Genomic DNA, 15,082 nt, shown 5'->3' on the forward strand with positions numbered 1-15,082 from the left:
ATATTTCCTGTATTATCCATCTAAAAAAGGCTGTGTGCATTTTCTTTGACTAGTAAAATTAACCTACATTTGCAGAGACAATCACAATGGATATATTTTAAGTGCATTTGGGTTAGAGTTTACGGAGAACCTCAGCCCTGTCACACTTCAATTTCTCAATAATGTATTACTTTGGCAATGGGTAGCTGAATTGCATACAAAGCACTGTCTCTACCAGCTGTGCATATTAATGACTTTTCTTCTGTTGCCATGCACATTCTCTTTTGAAGTTTCTTAAAACAGATTTAAATAATGGTCATCCCTCCTATATGATACTTTGAATCTGGAAATATTTAATGGAAAGTTAAGCCTTTTACTATTATGGAAAAGGAATATATAACTTCTACTGAACAGAGAGGAGGAAAGAGAAGGAATGGCAGAAGAAAAAGCCACCAAAAAAAGCACAGCTCTGTTTAGAAGCCAGCACTGTTTACCTATTATTTCTGTTTTGTGACATATGTGAAAATCCATCTCCTCCATCATATCTACTGTTTCAGTTGTGTTTTCTTAAATGTGTTATCCTTCATCCTAAGTATTTCCAGATGTAGTTTTAACTGATTACTTTAAATGCTTAAAGAAGTCAAAATCTGCTTTCACTTCAGCCTAAGAAAATCAATTTCTCTCAGGAAGCCAAAAAGTTCTTCTTGTTATTCGCTAGGGAGAGATACTGTTCTTACTCACCAGCAAAAGGATTACCACACAGATCATCCTGTGTGATTTAAGTGAACATCCACTATAGAACTAAGCACTTAATCCCCAAAATCAGGAATCAAAAAACCAGATCAGTGACATATAGCAAGCTAAAACAAAGAAATGACCTTCATTTTGAATACTGAACTTTAGTAACCTCAACAATTTGGCACGAGAACAAATTCTAGTATGCCTGTGTAAAGCCATGTAAACCTTGCTCAGGAAGGAGGGTCACTAATTGTAGACTGTTGGGCTCATTCCCCAAGACAGTCTCAGATACTTCCAGTAATCTCTGTGCAAGGCTGGTAACTAGGCTGCAGTGGGAGGTCTGCTAACCCCCTTCAACCATGTGATGCTAGCCCAGAAAATATCCATCAAAATAATTTTCCATCAAAAATGCAGCACTTCAGAAGAAAACATCATACAAATGTCTTTCTGTCAAGTCCTCTGTAAAGTATTTTCTTTCAGTAAATCTTTTAGTGTCTTTGAAGTTGAAAGACTTTTTGGATTTCATACTACTTAGCAATCCATGATGTGCAACAGGACTACTTTGCAGGGCATCCTTTACTTTGTCACATCATAACAGACACTGATACATCATTCGTAACACTGACCATTAAAATAAACAAACAGAAAAATTTTACAGCAGCCACTGACCACTCAGGACTAATCAAAACACCTTATATACTTCTATTCACTTGGAAGTATTTTTAATGAATACTGAAAATAGTTACTCTGCTAACTAGCACACACTCTTATTTCAGGCATTTCAATACAATATAAAATATCAGCCAGTCTGACCATAAAATACTTCATTCATTACAAAATAGCAGCTGCCCTTCATCTTAAAAAAAAATATGGTTACATGTTAGACAGTGTTTCAAAGAATTATCTCTGAAATGTAACTCTCATTTTAATGAAAGCAGCATTTAGGACTGGCTCATAAATACATCACTAGCCTGTAAAATTACAATAAGACATCCCCAAAGCACAAAAATGTCTACAAAGAAGGAGAGTGCTTCTGTCTTTCACAATGCTGCTTTGTGGCAAGGACAGTGGAGTAGGAGTAGAAATTAAAAAAAAAAAAGTCAGGCACATTGGATAAGTTAATGGTAAAGTGTTGTATATGCAAAATCAAAACACTGTTTCATGAATGAGCTATCTGACGTGGCAGCTCTATGATAAATCAGTATTTGTTTTTCCTGCCAAAAGAGTATGGCTCTTAAGCTACTCATTTACTGAACTATCTTCCAAACTACAGCTATCATTTTGACAAGGTCTTTTTCCATGCTGCCACACAAAGCTTGGCTGTGTCCACCCTACCTCATCTTACAGTTCAGTGTCCAGACTCACCTGCTTGATAACATATTGAACTTGCTCTGACTGGAGAACAGCACTTTTAATAGCATTTGGCTTGCAAGGTGAAAGTCCCTTGTAGATCACAGGAGTATAACATTTCATTGCGTATCTCAAGTCACTGGACAACCGTCTTTCCTCCAAGATATCTTCGAACTCATCTCTTTTCTTTGATGTGAGCTCTTTCTGCTAGGAACATACAAATGAAGAATGAGACACTGTCTTGAACCATTTGGTGATCTGCTTGGCTACATCACCAGAATAATGGTATGCAACATGTCTGCAACATTTTGGGGGTTCTTTTTAGCTTTCAATAACATCTGTATTCCACACTCTGTGAGTGCAGGAATAAATATTACCTGCTTGAAACAGTGATTCAGAAAGAAATTAAAAAGAAAAACAAAAAAACAACCAAACAAACAAAACCCCCCAAAACCCCACCCCAACCCTTTCCAACTGCAAAGATCCCCAAATCACCCTATGCCATGTTACTTAATTCTGCCCAACCGGAAGAAGTTGAGAGAACAGCTGGGCTATTAAAGCTAAAGTCCCTTGCCTCCAGGCTCTCCATGATTAATAGGTATTAACTAAAACACCTTTGATTCCAACTCTCACAGCTTGGTGAAGACAATGCCATGATTGACATTATAAAAACACAGTCATCAACAGACAAAAAATGATCCCTGCTACTTAAAGTTGCATCTGGGACCTTGGTGACTCGTGGTAGTTTTCACAAAGCTTAGACATAAGGTACATGAAACATAGCCAAGCAAGAACAAACAAAAAAACCCAACACCATCAGCCATGTGAGGATCAAAATGCCATATGGTGCACACAAAGGTAAAAAGAGAGCACAGCCTCTGAGTTACCAATACCATTGCTAAGCAGGAAAACAAATGGCACATCAAGAACTAATTGCATATCTATCCCACTGCAGAAATCTCAGAGAAAAAATTCTTCCCCTTGAGTCAGTAGATCTCTGTACTGGAGAGAGATGTCTCCTATTATGTCCTATAACACCACAGTTTGTATGAATGACCCCTTGGTCTTTCCAAGACTGAAATTGTATTTCTCTAAACTTAAAAACAGCAGCACTAGCCACCAGATAAGTAAGACTACTGGAGTAAGTCTCTGTGAAACACAAATACAAAAGTATCACTTATGATCAAGTATATCTATTAAAAGAAGATGCTAAAAATAAAAATGCTTGTCTTCCTTCACAGTACCACTTGAAGGGTAGCAGAGGCATCCTTTTCATTCATTCCACTTCTTCTTCCTATATACAACCGGTGCAGAACCAATCTGACAATGAAGAAATAAACCACTTTGCTTCATGGGCTCTTACAGTGACCTTTTCTGGTGCTGAGCAGAAAGTCGGACCAGCAAACACTCAGGAGAACACCAGGAACAGATAAGCAAAATGCCCTGCAGTGGCAGCTGGGTTTTCAACCCTGGGAGAAGGAGTCAGGTTCCACTGCCAGCTGCCCACAGGCTGCATCAGCAACACTAACAGAGTAGTTGACATTTAAAGTAGAAAGCAAACCTTTAATCACTGTCCATTTATCAACACAAAATAATTTGGCAAAACAAAACAAAGAAATTTAAATCAGGAATATCTCCACTGAAGAACGACAAAAATTCCTTCAAACCTTTAACTGTATCAAAAGCCAATTTCGTTTTACTGGAGGACACAAATTCTACTATAATGTTTGACCTTCTCGTGTTCTTTTCACCACAAAGTATAGGGAAAAGGATGGTCTCCAAATTTGCCTATACCATGTGGGGAAAAGAACACGAGAAGGTCAAACATTATAGTGGGATTTGAGTCCTCTACTGAGACAATCCTTCTACTATAATTGCATTTAGCAGATTGTATAAATTTTCTTTCCACTACTGCATTTTAGAGAATTGCCTCACAGTAACAAACTCTCCAAAGACTTTCAAAACAATCCTATAGAGGGTATTAAACCCAGGCCCATATTCATGTAAAACTTTTTGGGCTTTTTTTCCCCCTGTACAGTTTATAGCATTACAGTTTTCAACCTTTCTTCTTCCACAGCTTTAAACTGGTTGGTATTTTGCAAGAGCTAAGTAAGCTAAGAACTGTTAAGATGACTGGAAAGAGTTTGTATTAGCCATCTGTTGCTGTTGACACCTTATATCAACCCTCTTGATTAAAAATAAATCAGAAATAAATCCCTTACGCTCTGTAATGACAAAAAAAAAAGATAGCTCAGAATAGCAGCAGAAATATTATTTGACTCTATGTATATACCTTCTTAGAACAGTGTGTGATGAGTCAGTTCTCAGAAAATATAAGCAACATTTCTGTCAATTACAAAAGTTTAAATCCTGCAATTTGCAACTACACGGAACCCAGACAAAGAAAAGCAGCACTCAGCGCGGGCATCATCAGCCACATCAGCAGTTGCTGCACTGCTACAGCCATTCCCCAACACTGCTCTGGTGAGCAGAGCTTAGCAAAGGCCACAGCCCAGTGAAAAATCACCTCTCTGCCTCTGCTCCTCATTCATGTTTTCAGACTTGGTATGCAACTAATTTCTCTCCATGGTAATAGCTGTTTTTACACTCTGTTCTGAAAGAGCACTGAGGGAGCCAAACCACATACTTTGCCAACGACTTAAGATTTATAACATTGCTTTTACACGTTACAGCCAAGCCACTGTTCCAGCTTCAATTGCCAGCTGGTAGAGAGCACACTTAAAAAACACACCGTTGGAAACCTGGACATGAGAAAATTCAGTGACAGGCACAGTTACTGTGACAGTGGCAAAGTACAGAAGTAAAAGAGCGGGAGCCTGGAGCTTCCCCACTTCCGTGTAACTAGGATATGCAATGTAACGATGGTGCTTGGGTTGCATTTGGTATACCAGCATACTGACAAGACGACAGAGAAGTTTGGGAATCTCTGCCGAAACAAGGAGCGATTTCTTTCTATCCCTAGTCCCCTCCTCCAAATGCTTGGGCGGAGGTGGGGGGCTTTAGCACCCCACACTCAAACCTCCTTGTCTGAAGCTGGCAAAGGAACTGTAGGGAACAAACAAGGTCAATAAAGTCATTTCGACCATGTAACACGGGAAAACCCGTTTCTGCCACTCCATGCCCATGACAATCTCCCAGCGCTGTATTCACCGCCGCTGGCACGCCAGTTTTCTGCGGGACTGAAACCCTGCGGAGCGCCCGGACACCTGCCGTCCCAGACAGCTGCTCCGGGACACAGCCTCCGCAAGGGAAGAGCCACGTCCCACCTTCCCCAAACCGGCTGGCCTTCCACAGCCGGTCTGAGGGGAGACGCGGCGCTCGGGATCGGGAGCCCCGGCTGTCGCGACTGACACGACAGGTCCTGGAGGTGCAGCTGGGGCACAGAAGCGGGCCCAGGAAGGTGAACTGGTGAGGGGAGAAGTCCGGCTGCCGCTCGGCCGCCCCCGACCCCGCTGAGCCCGGGAGAGGCCTCGCCCCTCCCGTCGGAGCGCGGCCCCCGCTTTCCCGGGACCCGAGTCGGGGCAGAAGAGCGGGGGGGGGATTGCACCAAACGCCGTCATTCTGCTTCGGAGTGACCGGCACCTCACAGTGGCTGAGGCTGGCAGCCCCTTCCCCCCGGCACCGCTCCCGCCGCCGCCGCTGCCTACCGAGTACATGGGCGCCCCTCGCCGCGCCCGCCCGGGCGCCGCCGCCGCTGTCGCCATGGTCCTGCGAGCTCCACCGCGCCGCCCCGCGCCCCGATAGCCTGCCCTACCCCGCCGCGGTGCCCTCCTGCCCGCCGCAGCCTCCCGCGGCACCCATGGCCCCGAGCCGCCCCGACCCGGCTGCCAAGCGCGGTGCGGCGGCGGAGGGCGGGGGCACCGCGCCATGGGCGGTGCCATCTCGGGGCCGACGGGAGCCGCCGGGGATCACACGCCGGAGCGTCCGCCGGCCGCGGCAGCCATGGGGCCGCGGGAGCCGCGCCGCCGACTGGAGGCGGTGCTCGGAGCCCTCTACGACCTGGGTGGGTGCGCGGGGCCGGGCCGGGCGCGCTGCGCCGGCCCCGCGGTCCTGCTTGGGGGCCGGGGAAGGGAGGGGGCCGGGCGTGTTCGCTCCGGAGCGGGGCGACGGCGGCCGCGCGGGGCTGACCCGCGGCGTGTGCTCGGCTCGCAGGTGAGGAGCCCGGCGGCGCCCTCGGCGCCGCGCAGGACGGCGAGAGGAGCGCAGGGGAGGCGGCGGAGGAAGGAGAGGAGGAGGAGGAGAGCCGGGGGCTGCAGCCGGCGGCGGGTGGGCGGCACGGGGCCCGCGATTTCTTCGGGGAGCTGCGGGCCGAGCTGAGCGCCGCCGCCGCCGCTGCCCCGCCGGCCCCGGCCGCGCCGCCGGCTGTGGAGGTCGTGGTGTTCCACGGGAGGAAGAGGAAGGAGCGGCACAGCCCCGCGGCAGCGCCGGCCGGCGGAGCCCAGGTAGGGCCGGGAGGGTAGGGGGACTCCACTGCGCCCTCCCACAGGGCGTGGGACAAGTGCGCTCCCTGGGCACGGCACCGGCCCCTTCCCGTGCCTGGGTGTGATGGGTTTGTCCCGCTTGCTGATACAGCTGCCTGGAAATCCGGGATCTTTTGGCGGTCCGCGTGCTCAGCTCGATGGCATCCAGTCCTGCTTCATCCTGCGGGGCTGCTGGATGAAGCAGGGGTGGGGTTAGGACTTGAAAACTACTTTTTTCCGGTTTCAGAAGATTTCTGGTTAAGTATCCTATATTTGAAATAGGCGTATTCCAGCAAACTAAATTGATCTGCAGACAGGACTGACGATACGTCAAGAAGGGAATGAAATGGAAAGCAAAGCCTCTTGGTTACTTCAGTGCCCGAGTATTTTGTTTGCTGCTCTTTTCCTGTCAATAGGTGTGGATGTGAGGTGCCAAATCTTTCTTCTCTTCTCTGGCATCACAGCAACACTGGGCTGTTGGCAAACAGCATATGTCTTCAAGGATTGGTATTGGGTAGTTGATGGGGGAAGACATGACAGCATTAGATCTCAGTCTTCTGGTTTGGTTTGTTGGTGCTGAATTACCTCACACTGCCAAAAACTATAACTGAGTTGCTTCAGTGGGAAGGCCTGGATAGGCTTGGTTGGAAGTTGAGCAGAGGGATCCCTTGCTGGTTCATTGGTCTCCAGATTTTATTGCTTCTCTGGTTGTTTTCCTTGAGTTGCCTTTATGACCATAACATCAGAAGCCCAACTCTAAAATAAACTCTGATGGGCAATGTATGACTGTCTTGAATTACTGATATCTAGGGTTGAACTGCTTGGAACTGGGAAGTTCAAGAGACTGACCAAGCAGTTGGCTGAATCCATAAACTTTTGTGCTTTTTCTGGCATGTTTTCCTCTAAAAATGGCCCTAAGTATTTATTTTCTTATGCTTTTTACAGCTTAAATTTTTATACCTGAGAAGACTGCTGTTAGGCTTGTTAGCAAAATGCTCTGAGGATAACCAGCTTTATTTGTGGTTGAGAGGGACATTTTTATATAGAAACTTTTGCAGAGCTGAGAGAAGTTTGGCTGCAGTGGATGCAGAGGGAAGCCCTGGTGTAACCCTCAGGCCTGAACCCATGACTCAGTGTGGCTTAAGGTCCTGGAGAGTGAAAAGGAAATGCATGAAAAGCATTCCACTTCAGTTTTAATACTTATGTAGTATTCCTGCATCCTTAGGGGGGATAGTAGCCTTGAGAGCAAATGCGGAAAGATGAGCAGATGATACTCTTGAGCAGATGGCAGTTTCCCTGGTCGTGCTGCCTGCCCACGTCAGTGGGCCTGGGAGCGGGCAGAGCTTCCACTCAGAGAAGTGGTTCGACATATCCTCCCTTAAATCAGGAAGCAGACACAGTCTAAAATAACCTTGGGAGATTTGTTAGTGCTCCAGTAACAAGCAAGTTACTCCTGTAACAAGCAAGCATGGAGCTCTTTTCCTTGGGATTTTACGCTTCTTTTTCGTCCTAGGATACAGCCTGTTCCCCCTGGAGAGTTCCCCTCCAAACTGAGAACTGCTAATGGAAGGTCTCTGTGTAAATCATGGACTATAAAAGATGTGGTTTTCATTGAGCTCCTTTTGAGCGAGTACTTTCTTTAAACACCGCTAAGTGGGTTCTGCCATTTGCTGACAGTGCACCCTTTGGAGCAGTTTGTCTTGCGTTAGTGAAGCTGGATATGGGCACTAATATATATACATGCATTTGAGAATTAAGCTTGTTCTGCATGTTGCCCCAGCTGTTGGTACCTATTACCACTGCGCTGCCTGTCTCAAACAAAATGACTTTTCTCTTATAAGATGTAATTATTCTTGAAAGTGTATAAATTAATTGCAGCTATTAATAAGTTTCTGAATTGTGAAACTCTTTGTAAACGTTAGCAGATAGATGATCTAGGTAAGGAACTGCAGGACAAAGCTATATGCACTGTGCAGTAATGGTACCCTATAAAATGTGCAAGATCATTCCAGTAAGACACTATAATATCTACACATTAAAAATGCCATTGAGACTCTCTCTTTTAATAAATCAAGGTAATAAAGCTAGGAAAAGGTACTGCTGGAAAGCTGTAACTATAACTCAGTTTACATTTCACTGCTTTTCAAAAAAACTATTATGATCAACATTTAGATAGGGTTTATTTGTTATATTAATTTGAAATGTTTTATTTTGTTTATAGACCCAAATAGTGAATGAAGAGAAAAATATGAACAAACAAGAATTTAACTTCGAAAAAGTAAGTCTGCAGCACCTGTCCAATCTCTTTGTTTTAGTGTGCAGGTGTGTGTATTTATATCCTTGGGAAAGCTTTGGTGGGACCAATGGGAAACACTTCCAGAAATGAGTTTCTCTTATAGGTGAGGCTTTCCTAATAGGTGATTCTATCTGCATGCCATGCCAAAGGAGGAACATGCTGACTGTAATCAACTGCTCTGTGTGAAGAGAGGCTTATTACAATTCTGTAGCCTTTCTTCTGGTCTTTCAATGCAAATTTGAGGAGGAACACTGTATGTTACCTGTGTAAAGCTACTGGAGTACCCATAATGTTTAGCATAGCTCTTTCAGGCCCATGGTGTTAAATGGTGGATTTCTGATCTCATGTGGGAGGGAAAAAAAGGTGTATTTGCATCTATTGAAACAATAGATGGCTTTTTTCCATTTGTCTTTTTATTCTCTTCTGTTCTTATATGAGCATAACTAGCATTGGCCATCTTAGATACTAATTCATTTACAGATGTGTGCAAGTTGTTCATGTGCCTAATCTTTGCTCGGGGATGTGCTATGATCCTGTGAAATATCTCACTGGAGGTTCTGCACAGAGCTCTGTACTGCTAAGAAGAGTGAGGATTTAATCACTGATGCTAAAAAGATTATGAATTCAGCACTGGTTTTGCTGGAGTATTCTTGTATAGTGTTAACTATATGTATGTGTGTTGTCAAACCACTTCACCATCTGCCCATTCATGTTTCTCACTGGTTCTCTTTTTTTTATATGGAGGAGATCCATTCCGTGTGTTGTTTTATGTCAAATGAGGAGAATTGAAAATTGTCCCCCTGGCAGTCCTGACTGTCTAGAGATTAGTTGGACAGTGGTTAACTGTTCTACGGTACAGCTCCAAACTCAGCTAGTTTATTTTATAGCGTGCTGATTTCCAGCATTAGCCAGGACTTCTTTGGGAGTATGACTTTGTCGTGGTGTGCCAAGCATTACTTTACAGCAGGTTGCACAAATTATGAAACGCTTGCAATTTTCTGTGCTAGGCTCGTCTGGAAGTGCACAAGTTTGGAATCACTGGCTACAAGAAGCATGAACAACGCATATGGGAACAGGAGCGTGCTATCATGCTGGGAGCCAAGGTAATTGTCACTTGGTTTGTGCTGAGAGGTCACCCACTATTACAGTGCAGGAATGTGGTAAAGAACACGGGGGGCTTTGGTACTACTTTTTTAAAACACAAGGTCCCCTGCCCTGGCCCTTCCACTTCATCCTTACTTTTACGTCTTCTGTTCTGTCTTGTTTATTTTCTGTAGATGAATGGAAAACTAGTATAGTTGTGTTATCAGAGAAGTAGTGACTGGTTAGGCTGAAAAACAACATGTACTAATTTTTAATCAGACCATTCAAAACTAAATTGTTGGAGAGAGAGGCTTACTTTTTAAAGCTTCACTCTCTCAGTGAGTTAAAGATGGAGAGGACTTTTAATTTTATCATCACTAGTGTAAAAGAAAAATTATTTTTTAGATGTTTTTTATGGAGTGGGGAGAGGTATGGATGTGGAGACCTTGTAGGACTGATACAGAGCATTATCATTTTTCTCTAGTGTCTTCACCAAGAAAAATGGGGTTTCTAGGTGTCTACCTTACATCCTCTTAAGTCCCTTTCTCTCACTCAAAAGGAAATAAGCATTTCTAATGTTTCACCTTTACCACCTGAAAAATACTGTCCATGCAAATGTGTCAATAATTTTTGAACCTATTTTAAAGTTTAATCAGTGGTATCCCTCCCAATCTTTATTGCAGCCCCCCAAAAAGGAACATGTGAACTACAGGACTTACCAAGAGAAAATGAAAGAGAAAAAAGCAGTGAAAGATGCTGATAAGGAAAAGGTTTGTGTGAAATTTCGTGTATAAAAAGGCAGCATGTAAGAGCTAGCCCAAGAGCCTGACATATAATGCCTCAGGCGCAGGAGGAGTGCCCGAGATTGACACCTGCTGTTCCCCATGGATTGGGTTCCTGGTTCCCACAGGACTAACCTTATTGGTGAAAGCTAGTTGTGTGCAGTATGAAGGGCACAGAGTTAATCTTGTGTTGTGGTGGGTTTCACTGCCTCATCCTTTGAGGCTTATAGACTGATGACACAACATCAACAGCGTTTGGGTTTTTTTATCCTTTTAAGATAAAAAAATGGCTCTCAATTAAAGTTTGTTGCATGTTGTCTAACCACAGAGAGCCAGATCTTCAGCTGCTTTTATATCAGCACAATTCCATCTAGGATCTTGCTCATTATTTAAAGCAAGGGTGAGGTTTCTGTTGCATCCATCCTCTAGCACAGCCTATCTGGCTCTGAGCCTACTCCCTGCCTTCTCATGTAGGTGGGAGCAGGCTGTGGCATGGGTAATTGCTCTGGCAGCCACTTTCCTGCCACCCTCTTTCCCAGGGACCTACTTCTCCTCCTCTGTCATGTGGCTCGAAGCACATCCAGTGCATGACCAGACATGTTTGAATCCTGTTATTTGACAGATACACTCAGGTGGGGGACAGGGCACACCTCCCTGGTGGCAAGTCCATCTTTTGACCCTAGGATCTGTCATATGCTCAAGGAGCAAGCCTCTGCTTCTGCACGTGGCAAGGACAGCTTGTTGGGCATGAGTGGGCTGTAAGGTGACAGGAAAGGCTCTCGGCACTCCTAGCAGTGACTCCACAATGCGTTGCATCACTTGTTCTGTCAGGTCTCCTAGCTGGCTTTAAGTACCTGCTGCTCTGTGAAGCAAAGGCTACAGTGTGTTTTATGTGCAGGTGGTTCTTTAATGAACATGTTCTGTTTGTTATTCGTTCATTAAAATATGTATCTTTAAAAACAGGAACATAAGGGTGATTCTCTTAAGAAGAAGAAGAAAGAACAGAAGGAGAGGTGAGCTGTTTTTAACGAGTTGAAATTAACTTGCTTTTGTATAGTCTCCAGAGTGCATATCCCCTATGTAACTGTACCAGAAGTCATGCACATCATAGTGGAATGAAATTCTCCAAATGCAGAACTCCTCAAAAAATTTTGACATTGCTCTTTGTCTAGCAGTTTCAGAGGCTTTAGTTACACAGCTTAACTGAAAATATGTCAGTTCTGTCCCAACGTGTCTAAGACTGCAGCTGGAGGTGAGATGGATGAAAATCCCTGTGTGCCGATGCATCACTTACTCGGAGCATTTGCCCTAAGAAATAATTTCTGCAAAACACAAGCTACAGTATACAGGGGTTTGAAAGCGAGCTGACATTCTTAATCGTAGTGTAGCAGGTTCACTCTGTGTTTTTAATGTTCCTCCTCTATCCAAAAATCTTTGTATTTCTAAACATTTAGAAATGTAAATCATGCTGTAATGTGCTGCAAATTTTGAATGTCTATGAAGGTTAAATGTTCTGGGATCATTACTTGCTATGATCTGATACTCCTTAATACCAAACACTGACTGCATAAGTAGGTGACGTTTTTCACCATATTAAGCATTTTCATGTGTTTATGCTTTTCTCTTAATTATTGTTTTTCCTCTTCCTATTTCAGGAAGGCCAAAAGGAAGAAATCAGTGCCTAGCATTTGGCCTGCAGGACAAGTTGGAAAATTCAGAGATGGGACCTTGATTTTGCAAAGCCATGACATAAAGAAAATCAAATCATCCAAAGTTAGGAAATGAACTTAATGATAGAGTGAAATGGGCAATATGGATAAGATAGAATTCATGTTGCAACACAGACTTACAGAGCCTCTCGCCTTCCCACCATGCCCTAATTTTTTAAATTTTGTTGTTGCAGCATTTTCTATGTTCCATTCTGCTTTAGGAAGAATATGAGAATTTACCATTTTATAAATAAAAATGAGAGTTTTTATTAAGAAGGTCACACAGCCTATTTTTATTAGTCAATACATGTCAAAACAAATATTTCACTTTCTAGAATCAGCTTATTGGCTGTAAGTAAAATATTCATTTAATCCATTAACTAATGGATTAAAATATATATCTCTTCACTTTCATATGGAAGGAATATGGAAAAAACAATACCTTACTCACTCGGAACCTGAAGTAGGTGGTCTCCAAACATTTATCAAACATAAATTTGTTTCTATATTTTTTGTGGATTGTTAGGGGCTAGTGGAACTGCACAAGAGTTTTCTTGTCCAGCAAAATCTCAAGGTTTAAAAATTACCTGTTTTGGAATGAAAATAATATTTTTCTGAAGTTTTGTCGCAGTAGGAGTTATACACTCAACCTGTATATATCTGCAGAGATCTCCAAATAAGCAGTTTCAAATAGTGTTTTGGTGGCTTGAATGGTTTGTTTTTAAAAACAAAACCATGTAAGACTAAGCCAAAAGAGGCATAGACACTCTATAGCTACTGGTTGTTCGTGGGAACTCGTGTTTGTTTTGTTGAGTGTCCCCGTGCCTCTAAGGCTTTTCTATGAAATCTTTGTCGAAACTGAAGTTTTGATGCTATTTGGATTTCAGCAGTTTGGTGTTTCTGGAAGAACAGTTTTTGTCTTCTGTAGCTTTTTTAGGATTTTTTTGTTTTTAAGGTTGTGTATCCTTTAGAACTGGCAGTGCTTAGTGACCTTCCAAACTGAAAGAAACTTCTGGCTGTACTGGTACCCCTGTGGGCTGGGAGCCTGAGCTGGATGATCTCTAACCCTGAGTGAGCAGTGAGGTTTGTGTCAGCTTGCAGTCAGCAAATAGAACAGCAGCATCGGAGGCTGTCCCTGTCACAGGATGGGAAAGTGTTCTGGGGTAGGGAGGGCCACACCGCAAAAAGGGATGCTTTCTGGCATGCTCTTTCCCTCACATCTTCCACCTTACTGAAGGTCCTGGAAAAGTGCTCTGCCAGCACAGAGAGGACTAAAAGGAGGGAGAGAGCCTGTAAGGATCAAGAGGCAGGTAAAAAGTGGAAGGGAGTGTTTCTGAAGCCGTGTGGGAAGAGGAGGGTTGTGCAGAGTTGGGTTGCTAAATGCTGTTATCACATTTCATAATTGCATAATTTGATTTCTTGTTATTCAGTATTGGTTGCAGATTCAAACTGGAGTTAACAATCATATCTGGTTACAGACTTAATGTCTTATTTCACGTTATAGAAATGTCAAATCACCATGGCGTGTGAAGGTGTAGTCACTAAGAAGAATTGAGTACAGAGCATCAAGACTTGTTGAGGCAACAGATGGGCCTTTGATGTTGTGGGATAACCTGTATTTTTTAATTCCTTTTTAATCCTTGATCTTAGTTTTCACTGCTCACTTCTTGAAGTTTTGTTCAGCTGTTTGCATTTAATGTGTTGTCAGCTTAGGTAAGTTAAAGGGTTTACTTTCCACCTCTACAGCTCCCAAAAGCCATTTGGGAGTGAAACTTGGTCAGAATGGGGTGTCTAATTTTGCAGTCCTGGTCTCAAGCTTGTAAGCTCTGTAAAAAAGAGATGAAAAAAATCAGTTCTTAAAAGGCTGAAAACTGAAATGCTGAGTAGATAGCGGAACATTAAGGTTTTTGAGGGAAGAAAACAAAAAGTTTATTCAAAGTGTTGCATCTTCACACTCGTTTATGGTGTTGGTGTGTATGCATTATGAAAGCTTTGTTATGTGGCGATAGGTTGCTTATTTATATCAAATCTCCACGGTGATTTGAGCTGGCCATGCTACATTCTTGTAGGATGCTGTTGTCAGGTAAGCATGGTACTTCTAGTCCTGTTTTGTTGCTAGATGCATCAATCACATCTGGCAAATAAAACTGTTTAGAGCCTGTTATGCACCAGTGTTTTTCTGGGCTGGCATGTGCTTGTAGTTAGCAGAGTATGTAAGTTTGTGTTCAGGCAGTAAGCTCTGTTGGTTTCTAAGCACATGCTTATACATGAATAACTGATTATGGGAAAGGGGGAGCAGGGCCCATCTTATTTTGCCCTCTACTTGCAGTTGCATACAGGAATGAAGTATAAAAGAACAGAAGGATTTTTCCTTATCTGCTTTCTCTTGCATGCCTTTTCCTATAACCGATATCCTTATTCCCTGTTTCCCTATATGCTAAAGCCATTGTGATTGTCTTTTCTCCCAGTCAAACCCCTTTCCACAAAGGTGTTGATGCCAAGTTGTTGTCTCTTGCGGGAGAAAAAAAGAAAAGGTGTGATAGGTGGTGTCTCCACTGTTGTCTGTAGTTACTCCTGATTGTTTTGACTGAGTTCCTATTTCTTACCCTGGTGCTGCTGTCACTGTTATCACCATGTTTTATTCTGCTTTTTTAGCAGACATCT

General features: G+C 43.4%; 2 protein-coding genes across 3 annotated transcripts in view; one reads left to right on the forward strand and one right to left on the reverse strand.

The window, feature by feature from the left end:
- Positions 1-5,969, reverse strand: part of GNPAT (glyceronephosphate O-acyltransferase) — a 21,099-nt gene extending 15,130 nt beyond the window's left edge. Inside the window, exons 1-2 of one of the 2 annotated variants that reach the window (XM_027670015.1) lie at positions 5,736-5,969; positions 2,083-2,274 (exon numbers count right to left, since the gene is read on the reverse strand). In XM_027670015.1, the coding sequence (XP_027525816.1) occupies positions 2,083-2,274; positions 5,736-5,969 (426 nt within the window). The remainder of the gene's footprint in view (positions 1-2,082; positions 2,275-5,735) is intronic. The other variant, XM_027670022.1, reaches the window with a different exon arrangement.
- On the forward strand, positions 5,941-13,898 carry CUNH1orf131 (chromosome unknown C1orf131 homolog). The gene is made up of 7 exons (XM_027670071.1): positions 5,941-6,091; positions 6,241-6,530; positions 8,770-8,826; positions 9,852-9,947; positions 10,611-10,697; positions 11,673-11,722; positions 12,365-13,898. Exons 1-7 carry the CDS (start codon positions 5,956-5,958, stop codon positions 12,492-12,494), a joined length of 846 nt encoding a protein of 281 aa, XP_027525872.1. The 5' UTR covers positions 5,941-5,955; the 3' UTR covers positions 12,495-13,898.
- The last annotated feature ends 1,184 nt before the right edge of the window (positions 13,899-15,082 follow it).

This window comes from Corapipo altera, unplaced genomic scaffold (genome assembly GCF_003945725.1).
Source record: "Corapipo altera isolate COAL_440 unplaced genomic scaffold, ASM394572v1 2b, whole genome shotgun sequence".
NCBI classification, from domain to species: Eukaryota; Metazoa; Chordata; class Aves; order Passeriformes; family Pipridae; genus Corapipo; species Corapipo altera.

Coding starts and splice junctions, on each gene's coding strand:
- CUNH1orf131 (XM_027670071.1), top strand. CDS start 5,956: ATGGGCGGTGCCATCTCGGGGCCGACGGGAGCCGCCGGGGATCACACG. Junction 6,531..8,769: donor CGCCGGCCGGCGGAGCCCAG/GTAGGGCCGGGA, acceptor TTTTGTTTATAG/ACCCAAATAGTGAATGAAGA. Junction 11,723..12,364: donor AAGAAAGAACAGAAGGAGAG/GTGAGCTGTTTT, acceptor TTCCTATTTCAG/GAAGGCCAAAAGGAAGAAAT.